This window comes from Paracoccidioides brasiliensis (genome assembly GCF_000150735.1).
Source record: "Paracoccidioides brasiliensis Pb18 unplaced genomic scaffold supercont2.1, whole genome shotgun sequence".
Classification (NCBI taxonomy): domain Eukaryota; kingdom Fungi; phylum Ascomycota; class Eurotiomycetes; order Onygenales; family Ajellomycetaceae; genus Paracoccidioides; species Paracoccidioides brasiliensis.
Window position 1 is genome coordinate 2580067 of NW_011371358.1, and position 17651 is coordinate 2597717.

Below are 17651 nucleotides of genomic sequence, written 5' to 3' on the forward strand. Positions count from 1 at the left end.
TGTAGTATTTTAAGAGACAACTAAGCGTATTTTCGTTTTCCAAAAGTTTAACGGCCCATTGCCTGTGTCACGGCCGTTCGAAGATGCTCCATCCGTGGCAATGTTTTGTTTTTATTGTTTTGGCGCATCGCTCAGGCGGTTTACAATTCGCGTCATCACGTGAGACATAGCTGCCCTGTAAACCGTTGAACCTACAAAGCAAAGGCAATCAACGACACTTCAAGACGAAAGCGACAACCAAAAAATATATTTTGCTTGCCCCACTGAATTGCGTTTATATATTAACTTTGGTGCAGCGATAAAACGGCCTTCAGAATGGACTGAAACAACAAAAGACCAGAGGTCTAAGCTTATTTAAATATTTACCTCCTTAGGTCGGAGTAGTTATCTACGGGATAACTTCAATAACCTCCGTGATAGACGAATAGATTCAAGTGTGGGAAACGACAATTGTTATGGCGACTGCGTCTTCTTCCTCTGCCTTTGACTGGCGACAGTCTCTTAACTCCACGGGCTCAGCTCGATCAGGCCTCCGTCAAAGCCGACAACCGCTTCCTGGGTCACCGCATACACCCCAGCAGCGGCAGATACTATCGCCATACACCACTTCCACCTCCCCTGGATCATCATTCCGGCACGAAGAAGCCGCGGTCATATTTGAGCTAGGGTCCCGGTATCTTCGTGCTGGGTTTGAAGGCGACCACTTGCCAATCTGCGTCGTTAGTTTCGGCCCAGAAGGAGGGCGAAGAGTGGGCGATTATCGGGGTTGGATTAAGACCGAGGGCCAAGAGGGAGCCAATTTGAAAAAGATCTTCAAAAATGCGGACGAATGGTCAAAATCCCACGAGCTTTGGAATATGGATATCCGAAATTTCGACCTGGGACTATTTGAGGACAAAATTGAACGAATAATACGAGAAGTTTACAATAAATATCTGCTCACAGACGCGGGCTCTTCAAGGCTAATAATCGTGTTGCCTCCAATTTTTCCTCATCCACTGCTTTCATCTCTCCTGTCGACAATATTCAATCGCTGGAGATATCCAAGTATTACCCTGCTTCCCTGCGCAGCTATGGCAGCTGTTTCTGCAGGTCTAAGATCTGCTCTTGTTGTTGATATAGGGTGGGAAGAGACGACAGTTACCGGCATTTATGAGTATCGAGAAGTCCAATCTAAACGAAGTACTCGGGCTATGAAACTACTAATGCGTAAAATGGGCTCTCTCCTGACGACTCTAGAGAGGACCGTCGGTAACAAAGACAAATCTCGCAACGATGGTGGCGACAATGATGTAATTTCTGTCGACTTTGAGTGGTGTGAGGAAATAATAACCCGATTGGCATGGTGCAAAAGCAAGGAAAATGCTGAGCATAAGTCCCGAGTCTCTATGGAGCCCGTACCAGCAGGGAACGACTACCCGGAAAACATTGATTCCTATCTATTAAATTGCAATATATCGCTGCCATCACCACTTGGTGATTCAGCCGCTGATATAGACGTTCCCTTCTCGAAATTTTCTGAACCAGTTGAGGAAATCTTTTTTGCGGGGGGTGTTGATGCAAGGAACTTGGACGATGAAGAAATGCCTCTTGATATTTTGGTTTTCCATGGTCTCCTTACTCTTCCACCTGATGTCCGTGGTGCGTGCATGTCGCGGATAGTTTTTGTAGGTGGAGGTTCGAATATCCCCGGTGTTAAGCAGAGGATAATTGACGAAGTTGATTCCCTTGTTAAGATGTATGGATGGGACCCCATTAGAGGGAAGAACATCAACAGGCGCCCTAGGCAATTCCAGGAAATTTCGATGAATCAGCGGCGACCTGTCAGCTCTTCCTCAAGTGTGAACGCCCAGGAAGATAATGGATCAGAGTTATCTACGAATTTCATTGACGAAAAGTTGGAGCGGGCCAGCAGAGATTCCAAGCCATATACGCATGGTGTCCTTCGTCAGGTTGAGTCTCTTGGATCCTGGGCAGGGGCCAGTCTTGTGGCTAGCCTTAAGGTGAAAGGGGTAGTGGAAATCGAACGAGAGAAATTCCTGCAACATGGTATCGCAGGGGCAAGTCGAGACCTGGACGTATCCCACGCGGCGGAACGACGATCAGGTTATGGACCAAGCATGGGAAGATCTGGTGGGGAAAGATCAAGCTGGACACTCGGAGAATGGGGTTGATATACGACACGACATGACAAATCAAATAAACCGAAATTTCGTCTGCACACAGGATATGATACCTGAAGTGCGGTTTCATTGCATAGTAAAATCTATGAGACTGTTACTTGGCTGATTATTAAACTTTCTCTGAACTTCTGTACTGGTTTGAGAAGATACTACAGCGTTCTCCATTCACAGTTGTTGTTAGCATGTTATTTATTCTCAAATAAATGAATAACATCAAATGTCAATGATTGTATTTGAGTTGGTGACATTCTTTTTTCTCAGTGAATGCTCCAAGAGATGAATATTTCTTGAATAGCTCTCTTTTCTAAGATCTTACCAATATTCTTTTCTTTTATGATAGATAAGGTATTGTCTGGAGATGACAACCTGAGTGTGTTGTAAACACCAAAACATTCTTAAATGAATATTTTAGAAACTGAACAGTTACTCTGCCAACCCCCTAGGATATCAGTGTTGTGTTGTTACTGTATTGATATCTCAACTTTCTTTCTATTCAGTGTCTCTTCCATTTGTAAATCCTTACTTTCTTTCTTTAACATGAAGTTTGTTTCATACTCGTGCCATATTCCCTTGGACACATCCACATTCACCTAGGCTGTGATGGCCAAGATGCCCTCCCTCAAGGAGAAATTCCGCTCAGAGTCATCCTACATGGGCCAGCCTTCAGAGCCACAACATCCAAGAACTCTGCGCAAACGTCTCTCTCTTGGAGACCTCCTAACCCTAACTCGTCATTCCAATACCGCGACCATAATGGCAAATGCTCCCACAGAGCCCTCCGCTCCCGAGCACAATAAACCCTCCATAGTGGACTTCCTCGAGCATATTTCTCAAATCCTATGCCGAGATGCGCATCGTTCTTCCTCACAACCCTTCGACGAGCTTCCTAGAGATGCGAGCAAGCTCGAAGGAATAATGAATTACCACCTTGGCCAGCTAGATCGACTTAGGCTTGAACTGGATCTGCAAAATGAGACAATCGAGCGATTGTCACGGACCCTCACGCCAGAGGATCTAGAACACACAGCTCAGAAGCTGCTGGCGAGGGTCCGAGTAGCTAGGAATTCGCGAAATCTGCTTGCCCCGTTTATGGGGTTTCATCTTCGAGAGATTAAGAGGATTATCGAGCTCCGTTGGAAAATGTCAGGAAAGGACGAGCTTCCCACTCTGTGAGTTTCCCACCCCATTCCCTCCATCTTTTCTTCGTTTTGAGATGTTTCATTATCTATTTAACAACTTTAATGGTTCTGGTTTAACCCCTTTTCAATTCTTTTACAACTACTAACGCAAGCATTATCCAAAACGGGATTCAGACACCTGCCAACTGCTGAAGAGTTTAAAAAAATGTTTGCTCCGTGACGATACGGCGTATGCACAGATTGAGGACGTGTCTTCAAGGTTAGTGGCCCTATTTTGACAAAGTTTCTTGTACTTATTTCAGAAAGTGACAAGTAACTCAGTCTAACTTGATACAATGCGATACTGTAGATGCAAGAAGAGAAAAACTCTTAGCTGCGGATTACATGCCGATTATGTTACGAAGGGGGCCGTCAACATGCCACTGCAAATTCGAGAAGCAAAACGAAGCTTTAAAGCAAAGATTTTGCAAGCGGAAACGTAAATTATAGGCGCCTCAAACTTGTCTCTTTTCTTCTATTCCCTACGGCAAAAAACTCTATTCTGCTCCATTCTGTAACTAGCCTATATATATACGTCTTGCTAATCAGGGATTTTAAATCTCATACAATTACCGGAATGCTGATACACGTACTTAATATATTCTGTGACTGCCTGTTGAGGTCTTTTTTATATGATTTCTATATTAAAGTTACGACAAGCTGAGAGATAAAACAAACACCTGGGCAGTTAGCTACTAGACCAAGAGTAAGTACACAAACCAGTTGGATAACATCAAAAGGATGAAAATATATATATATATATCAATGTACACAACAATACGATTTCTTCAACTCTCCTTCTGGATTAACAGTTGTCGTGATTTTATTAAACTTCCAGATTAAACCCCTGTAGCATTCCCATTTACCCATTCGAGACCCGCTCGCTGGAATTCAATTCCCGTAGTCAGTCTCAAATATTTCCAAAGGTGAACCTAACCCAGTTCACAGCTGGGCCAGTATCAGGGGAATATATTTGGTACTGGTCCTGGTTCCATTTAGGATTACTGATGCCGTCAATCCAGCACTCAGTCTCGATGACAACACAGCCATACTTGTTGATTACATCAACACCACCGCCCCCCTTCTGGTTGCGCTGAACCTGAGATTTTTTGACTGGAATTGTCCCATTCTGGCTATTACAGCTATAAATTTAGATAGCCTTTTGATTCGTAGTGACCTGCATGCTGATGCCAGTGGTACTCGACTCCATGCTTAGAGAAACATCCATTTTCTCAAAAGTAGAGGTCCAGTCTGTCTCATTATTTGGACGGTCAATGATGAAAGCGTTGTCATAGCCTGTACAGTTGGCGCCGCAATTTTTGGCTGAGAAGATGGCCTTGCCAATGAGCTTGGGCTTTGTAAAGTCGAGAGCGCCATCAAATGTTGTGGCGACATCTGCGAGTTCACCTGTTGGAATTGAGGAGGAATCAATGGCGATGAATCGTTTAGACAATGGCAGATGTAAGGTGGTATCCTCTAATACATCAGACTTCTTGAAACCATTCAAGTTCCAGTATATATGATTGGAAAACATAATGGGGGTCTTCTTAGTCAATGCAAGAGACACGGTTTTCGCGGTCAAAATAGTTTCACCTTTCCGGTTTCCATCGGTTCTCGAAGAACTGACGCTGTAGGTGGCATATGTGATAACATCTCCTGGAAAGCCTTCAAAACCGGTGTCGAGAAGGCTTAAGGTAGCAGAGGTTTTTGTGTGATTTACCACGGTCCAGGGTCGCTGATCGTATCCGATTTTGCCCCTGTGAAGTGTTTGAGAGTCATTATTCTCATTCTTCGAAATATTGTATTTAACACCTTCAAGCTCGAAGGAGCCATTTTTTATTCTGTTGGCATATCTTCCCACAACGCAACCAAAGTAGGTATGGTTTGTATTGGTATCAATTTTATATTGTTTAGGATCATCGGGTCCAACGGAGGAATAGCGCGGGACTTCTCTAACGCCGAAACAGTCCAAAAAAACAGGGACGCGGGCGCAAGCAAAGAAATTAAACGAATACACATTGTGACAATTAAGAGAAAGGTGATGAAGAAAGAAGGGATACAGGACGCTGCAAAAGTGCGGTTCGAGAAAATGTTGGCGGAGTCTCGAAAGACGGGAAAGGCATGGTTTAACTACGAAAGTCTCGTGTGTCATGATAACACAGCCATGCGCGGAGAAGCCGAAGCTCTATTTCTCATGATACCACGGGATGGAAAAAATTAGCGACGTGAGTAGATGGTGATCGGGCAAAGTGTAGACAAGAGCCGTGACAACCTTGCATCATCCGAACCATGCTATCCGGATATCTTTTCTTGGATGAAATGGGTTGTCAAAGCCAGATCTTGTATCTATCAGCCAGTTTGGCGGTTTCGCTGATCAGAGTTTGTCGTGTTACCAGGTCAAGGGGTTGAAGTAAGCTTGGTTCAGATAACATCCGGCGGGGTACCATGTTTTCTTAATCCCCCTTTCTTCTTACAAAATTACCTTGGGAGGATAGTTTGATTTCTGGACAACCAATCCATGTTACTTATTTTTTGACTTTATATACCGACATTTGGATGATAAACAACGTAAATCCTGTCGAAAGAATTTATGTCGAAAGAATTAATTTGAGCCCAGGACATTTTATTAAGTTCTAATAGCGTCATTCAAAACCTTTCAAAGGCCTTTGAGTTTAAGGCGACAAAACGTGGAACGTGAACCATGATGGATGGAGGTTTCGGACAGCGAGAGATCCTATTCGTTAGAATCGTAACCCCGCAATTAGATGGACATTGCTTTTTGGGCAACTTGGAACTTGGAACTTGGAAATAAAACCCAGGATGAACCAAAACTATGCAGCTCAAAGAACAGATGACTCTTCCTTTGTTGGAAGTACGTTGCCGGATCCAATACAGCGGCGCTAAACCAAGATCATCCAACGAACAGCTCCGCCTTTCATCTCCTCTATTTCGAGTCCTTGACCGATATCGAATATACAGTACAACAACAAAAACAAGCCTTGCAACTGCAACTCAAAAGGAGGTTGAAGTCGAAGTATAAGTTTAAGGTTCAATTCTGTGAAACGTCAAAGTCAACCATAAATTCTTTGGAGCCAAATGATTGGCTGCCGAAACCTTTTAAGCAAAGCTTGGCAAGCCTTGAGGCTCCAAGAATAATGGGCCGAACCTCAACACTAGTCCTTATTGGTACATTAGCGTTGGCACGGATTATCATATTGCCGAGAACCGGGAGCCGTAAACAAAGCGCACAGACCAGTTCCCGAATAGGCAAAAGACAACTACCCGTGACTTGACGAAGCTTGTCGATAACAGCGACGATAACATCGACATATACATAAGCCAACGCTGTCGATGATATCCATGGAGACGCCTTTGCACCGTACAATTTGACTGGACCGACCTTGTCATGCATGACATATAGCATTTGTGACTGACAGACTGAGTGGTTACCCGGACATACTGAATCTGTCACAACTCTCAATCGTGGAAACTATACCACCTTTTCCCGCTTGGATAGCCCCCCATATGCGCCAGTCAGCTTCCGCCAGGCACAAGTCGCAATGGATGCCAGGAGTGATACCTCTTCTCCTGACCCGCTAGGATATCCCGGAAATCCTGATTACATCCTCTCCTCTGCTACAAAACCCTTTTTTCGACGCCAGAGCACTTTTTCACCGCGGAAATCCCGGTCTCCTACCAGGCGTCAATCGCCTATCAAATTAGATCCCAGAAGCGCGCAATCTATCAAATTTCAAGATATAATCCTCCCTTCCACTCCATCGGGTCGTTTCATTGGCAAGCATAGGCTATCCCCAACTAAGAAAGCAACTCTTCATTCTGTTAATAACGCAAGCCCCTGGAGAATCCGAGTGACTGTCGAGGCGAAACAAGATGAAGAAAACGAAAATGTCCTAGGCAGTGTGCGGTCGGGCGCAAGATCTGGGAGAAGCGGAAGAACGACCAAGGTACCTCTGAAGGATGAAAATGATTCTCTGGAGCCAAGTCCCAAAAAACAGCGTACAGGCAAATCGAATGTGTCTCAGCGAGTCCCAACGCCTAGAAAAAGAAGAAGCAGAATTGAAGCCCCGTCAGGCAACACTGATACTGGTGAAAAGAAAACGAGAGGGAGACCACGGAAAAATCTGCCTTCTGTTGAAGAAGGTCCCTCGCCGAACAAATTCACCTTTGCCGATTCCGTCCGAAAGAAGATGGCTGAAGCAGATCCATTTTTCGGCATAGCGGTGATGGATAACGGTACCAACGATAATGTGGTCGATAACATACCTCCCGATATCTCTAACTCATATTCAGAGTCTGAGTTCTCCGATTCAATCGGTGATGATAGATCATCTCCCACCCCGAATGAAAACAGCAGGTCAAAAATAACTGATTTGCTATCTATAAAGATGAGCCCGATCCCCAATCATCACAGGGGCTTTTCTCCCTCCCAAGTTTCTTCCCGAATTCCAACCGGCCTCTCACCCGAAAACACAATCGATGCGGGGCATACGCCAGGTCCTCAATTAAGAGAATACCCTACTCCTACTTCGTCTTCTATATTGGAAGAAGGTGAAGGTGCTGGAGAAAACCTGACGTATTATTCTTCAGGTGCTGAACACACAAAGAGCGAACCAGTTCTCCAACCTTTAAGTGACCCAACAACACATCATCGAGAATTTGACTCCATTTTGGAAAGTGAAGGTTTTAGCATGGTATCCCTTAATACGCTACCATCAGCAAGACAACATTTAAACAATTCATTTCGAAGTTCTGTGAGTCAAGATATGGTTAACAGCATGAAAATGGGGCCCAAAAAGGTGGATCTAAGGGCATCGAAGTCCGAAACTACGGACGTCAAGTTATCAATGTCTGGCGAACGTATGGTTACGAACGGACATGTATTTTATTCTGATCAACCCCATTCAACGTCCCAATTAGTGCAACAGGCGAAGAAAAGCCCACTTGAACTCGAGCAAACACCAGGAGTGAGATTTTCATCACCGCGCCAACCCACTGCTCCGGCCATACAATCCGCCCAGCCTCTACGGAAGAGACGACTTGTAAAACTAGTAAGGGTAGTCAGAGCAGGAATTGCGCTTCAGGGTGTTCTTGATCGACGGAGAAGGAATTCGAGATTACAAACTCCTTTTTCAAGCCCAAGTCAACACAAAATTGAGGATCCCGAGGCTGTAAGACAGCGGGTCGAGGCCCTCTTTCAAGGGCTGGGAGCTGAAACTGAAAGAGAATTACGTGCTGGCCTTCGATTTGGAGAAGAGCTTGCGAAGCACCTTCGAGAATCTAAAAATATAAGAAGGCAACAAGAACGAGAACGAACAACTGAAAAACACAGGAACTCAAATGCCTTTGAAGCTGGTGGAAGCAATGACGTGGGTTATCCAAACATTGGCAGCTCCCGGAGTCAAGGTGTATCTCCATCTCCAGCAAAGAGCCACACAAACAGCGAACTTGGTGTGAAGGTTGCACAACTTGCCACTACTCCTGGCGATAAGAATCAGTCGCCCCCACAATCTATTAGCTCAGAAATGGCGAGACGCGAAGCAGAGTGGCAGCTTGAAAGAGAAGCCGTTAGTCGTCAAATTCAACAAGCGAATTCAAGTCAGGTAATTGTCATTGACAGTGACGACGAAAGTCCTGAAAAGTCTCCTGCAGTAATCGAAGAGCCGAAAGAGCGCTATGAAAATGACTCGATAGACCAGGAAGACTACGAAGATATTTGGCAACAAGAAGCTCGCGATGCTGACAGCCATTCAGAACCAGAGTCACTCCTTGAACTTAGTCGAGAGGAAATTATCAAACCACCTCGGTGGCTACTTCCAAGCCCCTGGAAACAGCGTCAAGATGCCGAGCTTAGCCAGGACGAAGACACAACACCTCAATTCGAGCCATACTGGAAAGCCCGTCACAATGGCTATCCCATATTACCCAGCGGGAAAACTCAAACGGCAAGATTCAGGGAGCAAAGCAACGAGATTTCATCTTTAATGGGGAGCCCCGGGAGCTCCACGAGGAGATTTTACGAGGAGAATAATAAATCTCCTGAAAGTGTGGGCACCCCGCACGAACAGCCTTTCAAAGAGCGACAAGCACGAGAAACCGTCTCCAGCCCTATCACTTCTGCCCCCGGCAGACGAACCGAAACATCCTATTCTGAAGGGCAACAATCTGATGCTGGAACCAGTGATCTGCATTGGGTACCGTCCCCCAAAGACTACAAGATTGATACTGGACACATAAACCTGGATGATGTGGATACACATCCCAACCAACCAATGCACAGCGACCTTTCGTATACAGAAGTCCTGTCTGCTTCGGTTAATTCACCGAGAAACGATCCAGAAGAAGAGGCGCCAGAGGAAGCGGAGGAGGAAATGCACCCCGAATCAGGATCACCAACTTCCACTCCTGGCGCGCCCCAATATGATCAGGTTGATCCTAACCATTCTGCTATTCAGCCAGAGACCCCTCCAGGGACCAAAGAGGCAGCTCCTCCCTCTTCGTGGTTCCACAAATTGACAGATCTGGCGCCAAAGTGGCTGACACCGTCATCTCGGAAAACTGAAAGAAGAAATCATGAACCCGTTAACAAATACGCTCCTGTAACTCATAATTTCTCTGTCCAACTGTCTCCAAATGAAGAATCGCCGCTTCGGGAATCACCGGTCCAAACGTCACCAGCTAGCGAACCCTCAGTTCAAGAACCTCTTGTTCATCGGCGTCTTCAAGAGCACATCAAGAAATCAACAGTCGATGTGGGAACCCAGTTCTCTTCCCCCCGAAAAACGGAGCCCAAACCGCAAATGAAAAGACAACCTTCATATCGAAAGGCATTGGCGATCTCTGGCTATTTCACAAATGATCACTACGTTGCTCTTCGTCACCTCTACCATCAGGCCAAACAATTTCCAGATTCCTTTCCCTATATTGAGACCCCAGAGCGAAATGAAATGCTCGGTAAGCGAATGTATTCTGCTGATGGTGCATACAGCCGCCAGATTACAGAGGCCCAGATTGCGATTGTGGATAAGTTCCGGCGGAACTTAGTCATTGGGAGCAGGAGGCGTGGTGGGACCGGGAGGATCGAATGGAGCGAGGAAGAGTTGTTGAGGAGACTTTTCAGTATCATTGTAGGTGAGCATGTGAGGAGGGAACGGAAACGCGACCTTCAACGTCAACTTGCGAATTGACGTGGACAGTATTGGTTAAATGGATTGCTCCCTTGGATTACGGATGTTTTGAATTCTCTATCGCATCCTGTGCTCTACTACTTAACCTCTCTCCATCTCCAAACAAATTTTCTCTTTTGGCTCCCACCTGCCAACGGTATTGTTTCCATACTTAATAAGCTACGAGCTTTTATTTCTTTTTGATAATCACAACAGCGATGATACCTCCACCCTCGTTGGTGGCGTTTTGACCTTTGGCGCTTCAGATGATCTCATTTCTCAGTCAGCAATCAGGTAGCCGTATTACCATCCCCGGAAGTGAATCTGGGCGGCGAAGTTATGTTGTTCCGCTACTTTTTCTACTCTTTTCTAGTCTTTCCTTTGCTACGAAAGGTGCTGTAGCGCTTGGATATTTGCGCATTTGTGGACACGCTAGCTTGCAGTAGCTGTTGAAGATCCTATGGAAGCTGTTTGAATATACCCACTTATCCCCTTAAATCCCTCTACTCTCCAGACGAATATTTTGGCGCCATGAAATATTTGTGCCTGTATATATGCTTGTGCCTTATCCTGTTCTTTCTCAGTATTTAATTCTACTTTGTATATTCATTGCATAAATAGTGAATTCCCTCTCTGACTCAAGGGTCAGTTCTGAGAGATGTGTCATTTTTACTCCTTCATTTCACCTCTCACATCATGACAAACCCGCATTAACGAAGAGCAGGTTGGACTTAAATCACTTCCCGCCCTAGTTTGTTGTTTCTATGAATTTCTAGCAAGATATGTCCTCTCTTAAACAATGCTAGCTGAAGCCTTTGGCAAATTACGAGATCAATGGGCAACGTGGATCCCGCAGCGGCAGCAGAGAAATGGCTAGTCGACGTTCTTGCTGCTAAAGAGAGACACCATTACGGCAATGAGAAAAATGAAAGAAGCTGCTGGAACTCATGAAGCAAAATGAGTCTCATGATGAATTGGTGAGGCAGCATTCTTTCCATGAAATTGATGAAGGCTCGTCGTACCACCACATCACTTGTGAAAGAATCATGGCCAACCAGGCGATGGGCCTTTTTAGCCCTATTATTGTGAGTGGCCTATTCATTATCTTTCTTATTGCATATGTCTCTGGCCCTGATGTTGTTGCGTTAAATCGCTGGAGTGTGGATAGGTCAAGCAAAATATATATATATATATATATATATTGCATGCTCTCACCCACGATAGAGACCAGGAACAAGTGGGGGAGGCCTAAACACATACTTGCTATCCGTAGTTTGGTATTCGAGGACTTGTTTGCGATGGCAGCCCGAAGAACCAATTCCCAGAAACACTGAGAGTTCTGCTGGAAGATCTGATCCGTTGTAGGTAACCGTACAAAGCGATGTGATGATTCCTCCATTTGATCTATCGGTGGTATCCCAAGGTTTATTTCTACATTTTTTCTTTCAAGAATACCTGAATGTTTTCCACTAGAGGTTTCCAATGTGTGTTCTGCTTCTTAGAAGAGGCATTTGTATCCTAGAGGTGGAGGAGGCCTAAGTTATGGGTCATGTAAGAGAGGGTCATGCACTCTCACAAACTAGAAATCTGGTAACTGTTGTGTTGCTGTCCTTATCCTCTATGACCATATTTCATATCCGTCATTGCGAAGTCGGTAGCTAGCTTGAGACAAATGTACGGAATAAAAATATGATTCCCCCTAAACACCCCTCAATCTGCGCAGCGATAACTTCTAGCTAGAATCATACAGGGAGTAAATGAGGTATAAACTCCCCATATTATTGCGCTGAAGACGCTTAACACACTGTTAAAATTGAAATTCTTCATGAATAACTAATTGATTAAGATCTTGGGGGACGGTATCTGATCTAGTGAAAATCTTCATGGGAGATAAACAATCTACATAGAAAACAGATGTTCACACATTACTATGAATTTTAGAAAGCTGCTCCTGAATCCTGGCTCTCATAAAACGAAAACTATTTGCACAGAATAGCCCAAAGCCAGCATGAAATATCGCAATCGTGATTCATATTCCGCTGTCAACCTACATCCAAAATCCCATAACTCCACTAATAGCTAACAAACCAATCGTCATATAGAAGAACGAGGTGCCATCACTCCACAATCTGAAGACTAACATCTGCTGGTTCCCAGAATTGGGATACGATGGTGAAGATGTCGTTGCTCCTGACGTTGGACGTCTAGTGCTAGCACCAGGAGTTCTTACCAGTTCTCCGCGAGACGGTAAATCAGAACTGGGATCAACGGCCCAGCCATTAGGTGTCGAGAGTGGGCAAGGCGGCACTGTAACTTCTGATATATAACGGGAATAGTCCGGCAATGAAGTCCCTATAGGTGACAAGCTTGCGAAGCGGGATTTCAGATTTGTGAAGTCTGGATTAACAGGGGTGGGAGTTCCACGACGGGAGAAGCCATCGAGCGCGGATGGGTCGACTGTATATCCATCTCCATCGAGTTGTTTCCCATATGTAATCAGGCCGTAGTTGTTCATCTCTTGAATCCACTCGTACACCATCGCTCCAGACCACGTTCCGGTCATCTGGGGCCCAAGAATGGCAGAGAGGTCCTCAAATTCGCGTGGCCGGACCGTGTTACAGCCTGTTTCTGAGAAGAAAATGGGGACTGGGTAGCCTTCTGCTTGGGCTTGTAGGTTGTTGTAGCCGGAAATATTGAACGTTGATTTACCACACCATTCATAGGCGTTGAGGGCAAAGAAGTCCAACCTTTCAGACTCCTTTGGGCGGCAAACTAGATAGTTCTGTAGCATGGGGCGTAGCTCTTCAATATCAGCAGCGGAATACCCGACTGGTATCTTCCGATAGTTCTTGGAGTCACGATAGGCCTTGATATCTCGAGCTGCGGAGAGAATGTAGGGAGCTACAGCAGAGTCACCCGGTACAGTAAGAACTTCGTTTCCCACAAATACCCCGGCCGTATTATCGTACTTTTGAAATTCATCCAAGGTTAACTTAAACGCTTTGTACTGGTTCTCGTTCCATGTGGGAGCCCGCTATCATTACAGGATGGTTGTCAGCTTTTGACCTTCAAAATATCTCCTGTTTCTTTATTTTGGACGAAACACATATGGATGCATTGTACATACCTCTGTGATTTGGGTGGGGAAGTCGTCCAAATCAACGAATAGATATATCCCTGCATCGGCAAACGCCTTCATACACCCGTGATGGTCACCTGTTGGGTCGACGTGATAGACACGGATAGCATTTGCCCCCAATTCCTTCATCAAGGAAGAGTCCAGTTTGCACTGCTCAGTGTCTACTAGTGGATCATGAGGAGTAAGCTGGTACGCGATGCCTTTCCACTCCAAAGTCAGTATTGATGTCATTCTCGACATTGTATAGATTCAAAGTATGTATAAAGAGCGGGATAAACTTACCTTTGATAAAGAATTGCTGGCCCTCTTCATTGAAAAATTTTGAACCGAGAGCAGATAATTTTGAAATTGCCAAGGTATGGCTGGCTAGCAGTATTAATAGATATACTGTTAAAACAGTGAAGAATGATATATTTATCTGCATTGTGGAATGTTGTTTGTGACACTAGATGAAAGTTTGAAGAAGTGATTAACAAGAAAGATTGTTATAGAGTAACTATCATGAGAGCAGACTAAAGAAAGAATAGAGAGGGAATAACAAGAGATGTATAGACACACACATACACACTGCAGGGGTTGATAACTATGTCATAAGACATGTTGCAGGGGCAACCAAACAAGAATATGCAACAGCAGCTTTCGTTGAATGAATTGACTGGAGAATTTGACTGACTGTGAGATATGCAATCAACTATAATTAAAAGAGAGAAATAGGACACTTACAGAAAATGAAAAGGGTGTAGAAAGAAATACGAGTTGAGGAGACAAGTCATGTTGATATCTTGAGGTATTAATATTGTATCAGAATCAGTTTAATCGGCACCCTTCAATATAGCCCCAGCCAACCAGATAGCTAACTTCGAGAGAACTTGATATTGCAAACATCCACCCTTGATTCTAGCTCATGACGAGGGACAATCTCAGAACATCTCGAAGGTAAAGAAGGCAACTTGTTTCCACGCATAAAATGTTCCCTAGCATCCCCCCCCAAAAAAACTGATATTATTCACAATATCATTGACTGAAAGTTGGACCATCCATTGGCATCTTATTAAGTCCCAGATATATTAAGTACAGGTGAAGGTACGGCATTTTACCATTCAATTGACTAGCTTGCACCCGAAGCAGTTCAGTCGGCGACATCGGAAGAAGTAGTAGTAGGACTATATAAAGCGTCATTGAAGACTTTTGTATAGTTTCTAGCCTGCTTTCATAGTAACGAGAACTGTAGATGAAAATTCTCTGGCTTCCGTCGCGGCCCGTGGCACAGGGTAGTTTAACACGGAGAAAGTTGTTTCATTTCACCCGTTTGGATTAAATGTAGTTGGCATTCCACAGACTCCTTCACAGTTAGAACTCGGGGGTCGCTTGATCAACATCAACAGCATCTACAGCTGGGACGCTTGAGATCCATCTTAAAAAAATGCACCTCGCCAGGGAATCATTCTCAGCCGTAGGGAAACCATGCAATTCATGAATGTTTATTTTGCCAAGAAAACAATCCCTCCTTGATGGTAGTTGAGCACTCGTCAAACATTGAAACTGAGGAATAAGAGCTGCCTCTGTGTTGTTGCAAGATGTAACTATTGACTTGGTCGCGTTTCACCTTTTGTCATTGTCAGTTGTCAATCTGGGCAATTCTCGCACCTCGAAGGTATCACATCCTGCAAAACCCAATATACCAAGGAAAACAAGCCAAAATGGATGTACAAGTCTCACTGAAGCCGACCGGTTGATATTGTTAACTAACGCTTTGAATATCATTTGAAGTGGAATGTCTGAGAACCCCGGAACTGGTTGTGACGTTGCACATCCAAGGCGGGAGAGCATTTGGTGGCGTACAAACAAGTTGTCGAGCATTAAAGTGCCTGGGGGATGGAAGCTTTTCCTGGAAATATGAGCGAGTCACCATGGTTAAACTCCGTGAAGCTATGGAAGCCACCCGCATGGTTACCATGTCACGGAATGCACCGTGCAGGATCCGATTGGCTCATTGAGTTCGAATTTCTCATCCACGACGTTGGGGAAAATGTCCACAGACCCTGCAGAAATGTTTGTTTGGTGTGTACTAAGAATCCGTGGAGGAGGAAACGTGGAAAGACCCCTGGAGTATTCCATGTGACTGGTAGGGCATTACGTATAGGCGCAAATGTATCAGTCAATTTGTTTCATCCGCGAGGCCAGCAGCACGTTGCCCGGAGCAGGAAGGTCTCGGAAAATGAGCTGGGAACTCATGGTCGATTTTTGTCTCAGAAGAAATGGGTCTCCGATTATGGGGCTCAATACCCCTGAAGTTTTCTAACTGAGCAATAGAGCATTCTCAAGGAGATAGGACACTACGTTACGAAGCTCTGAGGTGTCCTGACGCTGTGGTTTGACAAAGTGATTGGAGAGATCAAGATTATGTAGAGAGCATAAGCAGGCGAGGTCCGAGTACCGCGTCGATCAAATAGTCACAGTCCCAGTAGGTCGTCATCGATGAGGTCAACAAGAATAAGGTAAAAATCAGTTGGACCCGATCAGAATTTAGCCGGGGTCGAAGCGTATCACACTGATGAACACATATATCTAGTTGAGTTTTTCCAAACATGATTTTCCATTTGCATGAGTAAACTCGAGGCAATCATCGGCTGAGAATTTCGTTCATCACCCGCTCCGTTCACCACTGCCTTCCTGACATTGATCGATCGACTTTTCAGCGGCGGTAAGGAGTGAATCGGCCACAAATGCTATTGGGATGGCCTTCCGGATCGAAATCTCACCGTGATGTGCCGCCGATGAGATCCCCCTTTTCCCCCCTTAAAGTTGGATACCTATCATAAACTTGGTACCGATCCTCTGATAAAAGGGGCAATATCGTGGAGGAAAAAAAAAGCAAAGAAACGGACAACACCAAATGCTTTTTCCTTAGCAAAAGAAAGGAGCAAATATTGCCTGTTTATAGAGGAGAAGCGTGCGCTAGTACTCTGTAACTCGTTATAATATTGCTGGTTTGTTGCCGGTTCCAGTTCAAGTTGCTGCCGTTATATCCAGATTGTTCTCGATGCTCTTAACCCCCTCGAGCTGGGATGGAAACTTGAGTGTATCCTTCCCGTAGTTACGTTGAAGGGACATCGTATTTTCCAAAGCATATACAAGGTATATTTCGCTTCGACATAGAGCTGCCACAGGCGTATGCTTAGATTGGTGAAAAATGCGAGGGGAATGACGGTCGATTACAACCGAGACTGGATGGTTATCTGTATCACACCTAATTACCCACACCCCCATCCGAGAACTAGACCGATAACGTTAGTTGCCCTGCATAACATGGCCAATCGAAAAGAGGAAAATAAAGACGATGCCAATCTCAGGAACTTTTCTCCGTTTCGCATGGAAGCCTGTTCAAAATAGAGTAGAAAATGAATCGTGATAGTGATCACCGTTTCGCGCTTCCGCTCTTTTCGATAGCTAATCCTCCTCCCATTCAGAGCCGAGTTAAACAGAGGATTTGGCTGCCCATGGTATGACAAATATTAAACTCCAACGGCCCACACGAGCGCGCCTCTTTGAATCGAATACTTCTCGCCCCAGCGACATTCCATTAATTATTACTTATCATACATTCCTTTTTCTTTATCGAACGAATCACCTGCCTTTATCCCGCCTGATTGATGTCAAGATAACCAACGGAGTTTTCTGTGGCTGGGGTGAAGAATGAACAGACATAGCCCGCTATTGGCTGATTCTGTCTGTATCATTGTTGCGCGAACTACTCCACCCAAAAAGAAGAACTCGTTAATTAATCAAAAAGGCAAAGGAGGCCCAGGTGACAGGGCGAGCCGGCCTACCAATTCCATTGTCGATCTCGACTCATGGTTTCGTCTTTGAGTTTTATTTGTCTTGCACTATGATTCACAACTCCCTCTCTTCTGGCGACTGCCGAGTGGCTTTTGGGCGCGGTAATTTATTATCTCGGTGTTCTCCA

General features: G+C 44.9%; 6 protein-coding genes across 6 annotated transcripts; 3 read left to right on the forward strand and 3 right to left on the reverse strand.

Moving 5' to 3' along the window:
- Positions 1–455: 455 nt before the first annotated feature.
- On the forward strand, positions 456–2174 carry PADG_00791 (uncharacterized protein; the record flags this gene model as incomplete). The annotated part of the gene is made up of 1 exon (XM_010758194.1): positions 456–2174. One exon carries the CDS (start codon positions 456–458, stop codon positions 2172–2174), a length of 1719 nt encoding a protein of 572 aa, XP_010756496.1.
- Positions 2175–2792: 618 nt separating this feature from the next.
- On the forward strand, positions 2793–3804 carry PADG_00792 (uncharacterized protein; the record flags this gene model as incomplete). The annotated part of the gene is made up of 2 exons (XM_010757676.1): positions 2793–3352; positions 3672–3804. The coding sequence occupies 2 exons, from the start codon at positions 2793–2795 to the stop codon at positions 3802–3804; spliced, it is 693 nt and encodes a 230-aa protein (XP_010755978.1).
- A 467-nt stretch (positions 3805–4271) lies between these two features.
- Positions 4272–5513, reverse strand: PADG_00793 (uncharacterized protein; the record flags this gene model as incomplete). Its single annotated transcript, XM_010757677.1, has 2 exons — positions 4272–4490; positions 4539–5513. 2 exons carry the CDS (start codon positions 5511–5513, stop codon positions 4272–4274), a joined length of 1194 nt encoding a protein of 397 aa, XP_010755979.1.
- An 897-nt stretch (positions 5514–6410) lies between these two features.
- PADG_11150 (uncharacterized protein) lies at positions 6411–6773 on the reverse strand (the record flags this gene model as incomplete). The annotated part of the gene is made up of 1 exon (XM_010758444.1): positions 6411–6773. One exon carries the CDS (start codon positions 6771–6773, stop codon positions 6411–6413), a length of 363 nt encoding a protein of 120 aa, XP_010756746.1.
- A 148-nt stretch (positions 6774–6921) lies between these two features.
- On the forward strand, positions 6922–10566 carry PADG_00794 (uncharacterized protein; the record flags this gene model as incomplete). Its single annotated transcript, XM_010758195.1, has 1 exon — positions 6922–10566. The coding sequence occupies one exon, from the start codon at positions 6922–6924 to the stop codon at positions 10564–10566; it is 3645 nt and encodes a 1214-aa protein (XP_010756497.1).
- Positions 10567–12592: 2026 nt separating this feature from the next.
- On the reverse strand, positions 12593–13924 carry PADG_00795 (uncharacterized protein; the record flags this gene model as incomplete). The annotated part of the gene is made up of 2 exons (XM_010757678.1): positions 12593–13579; positions 13673–13924. 2 exons carry the CDS (start codon positions 13922–13924, stop codon positions 12593–12595), a joined length of 1239 nt encoding a protein of 412 aa, XP_010755980.1.
- Between the last annotated feature and the right edge of the window lie 3727 nt (positions 13925–17651).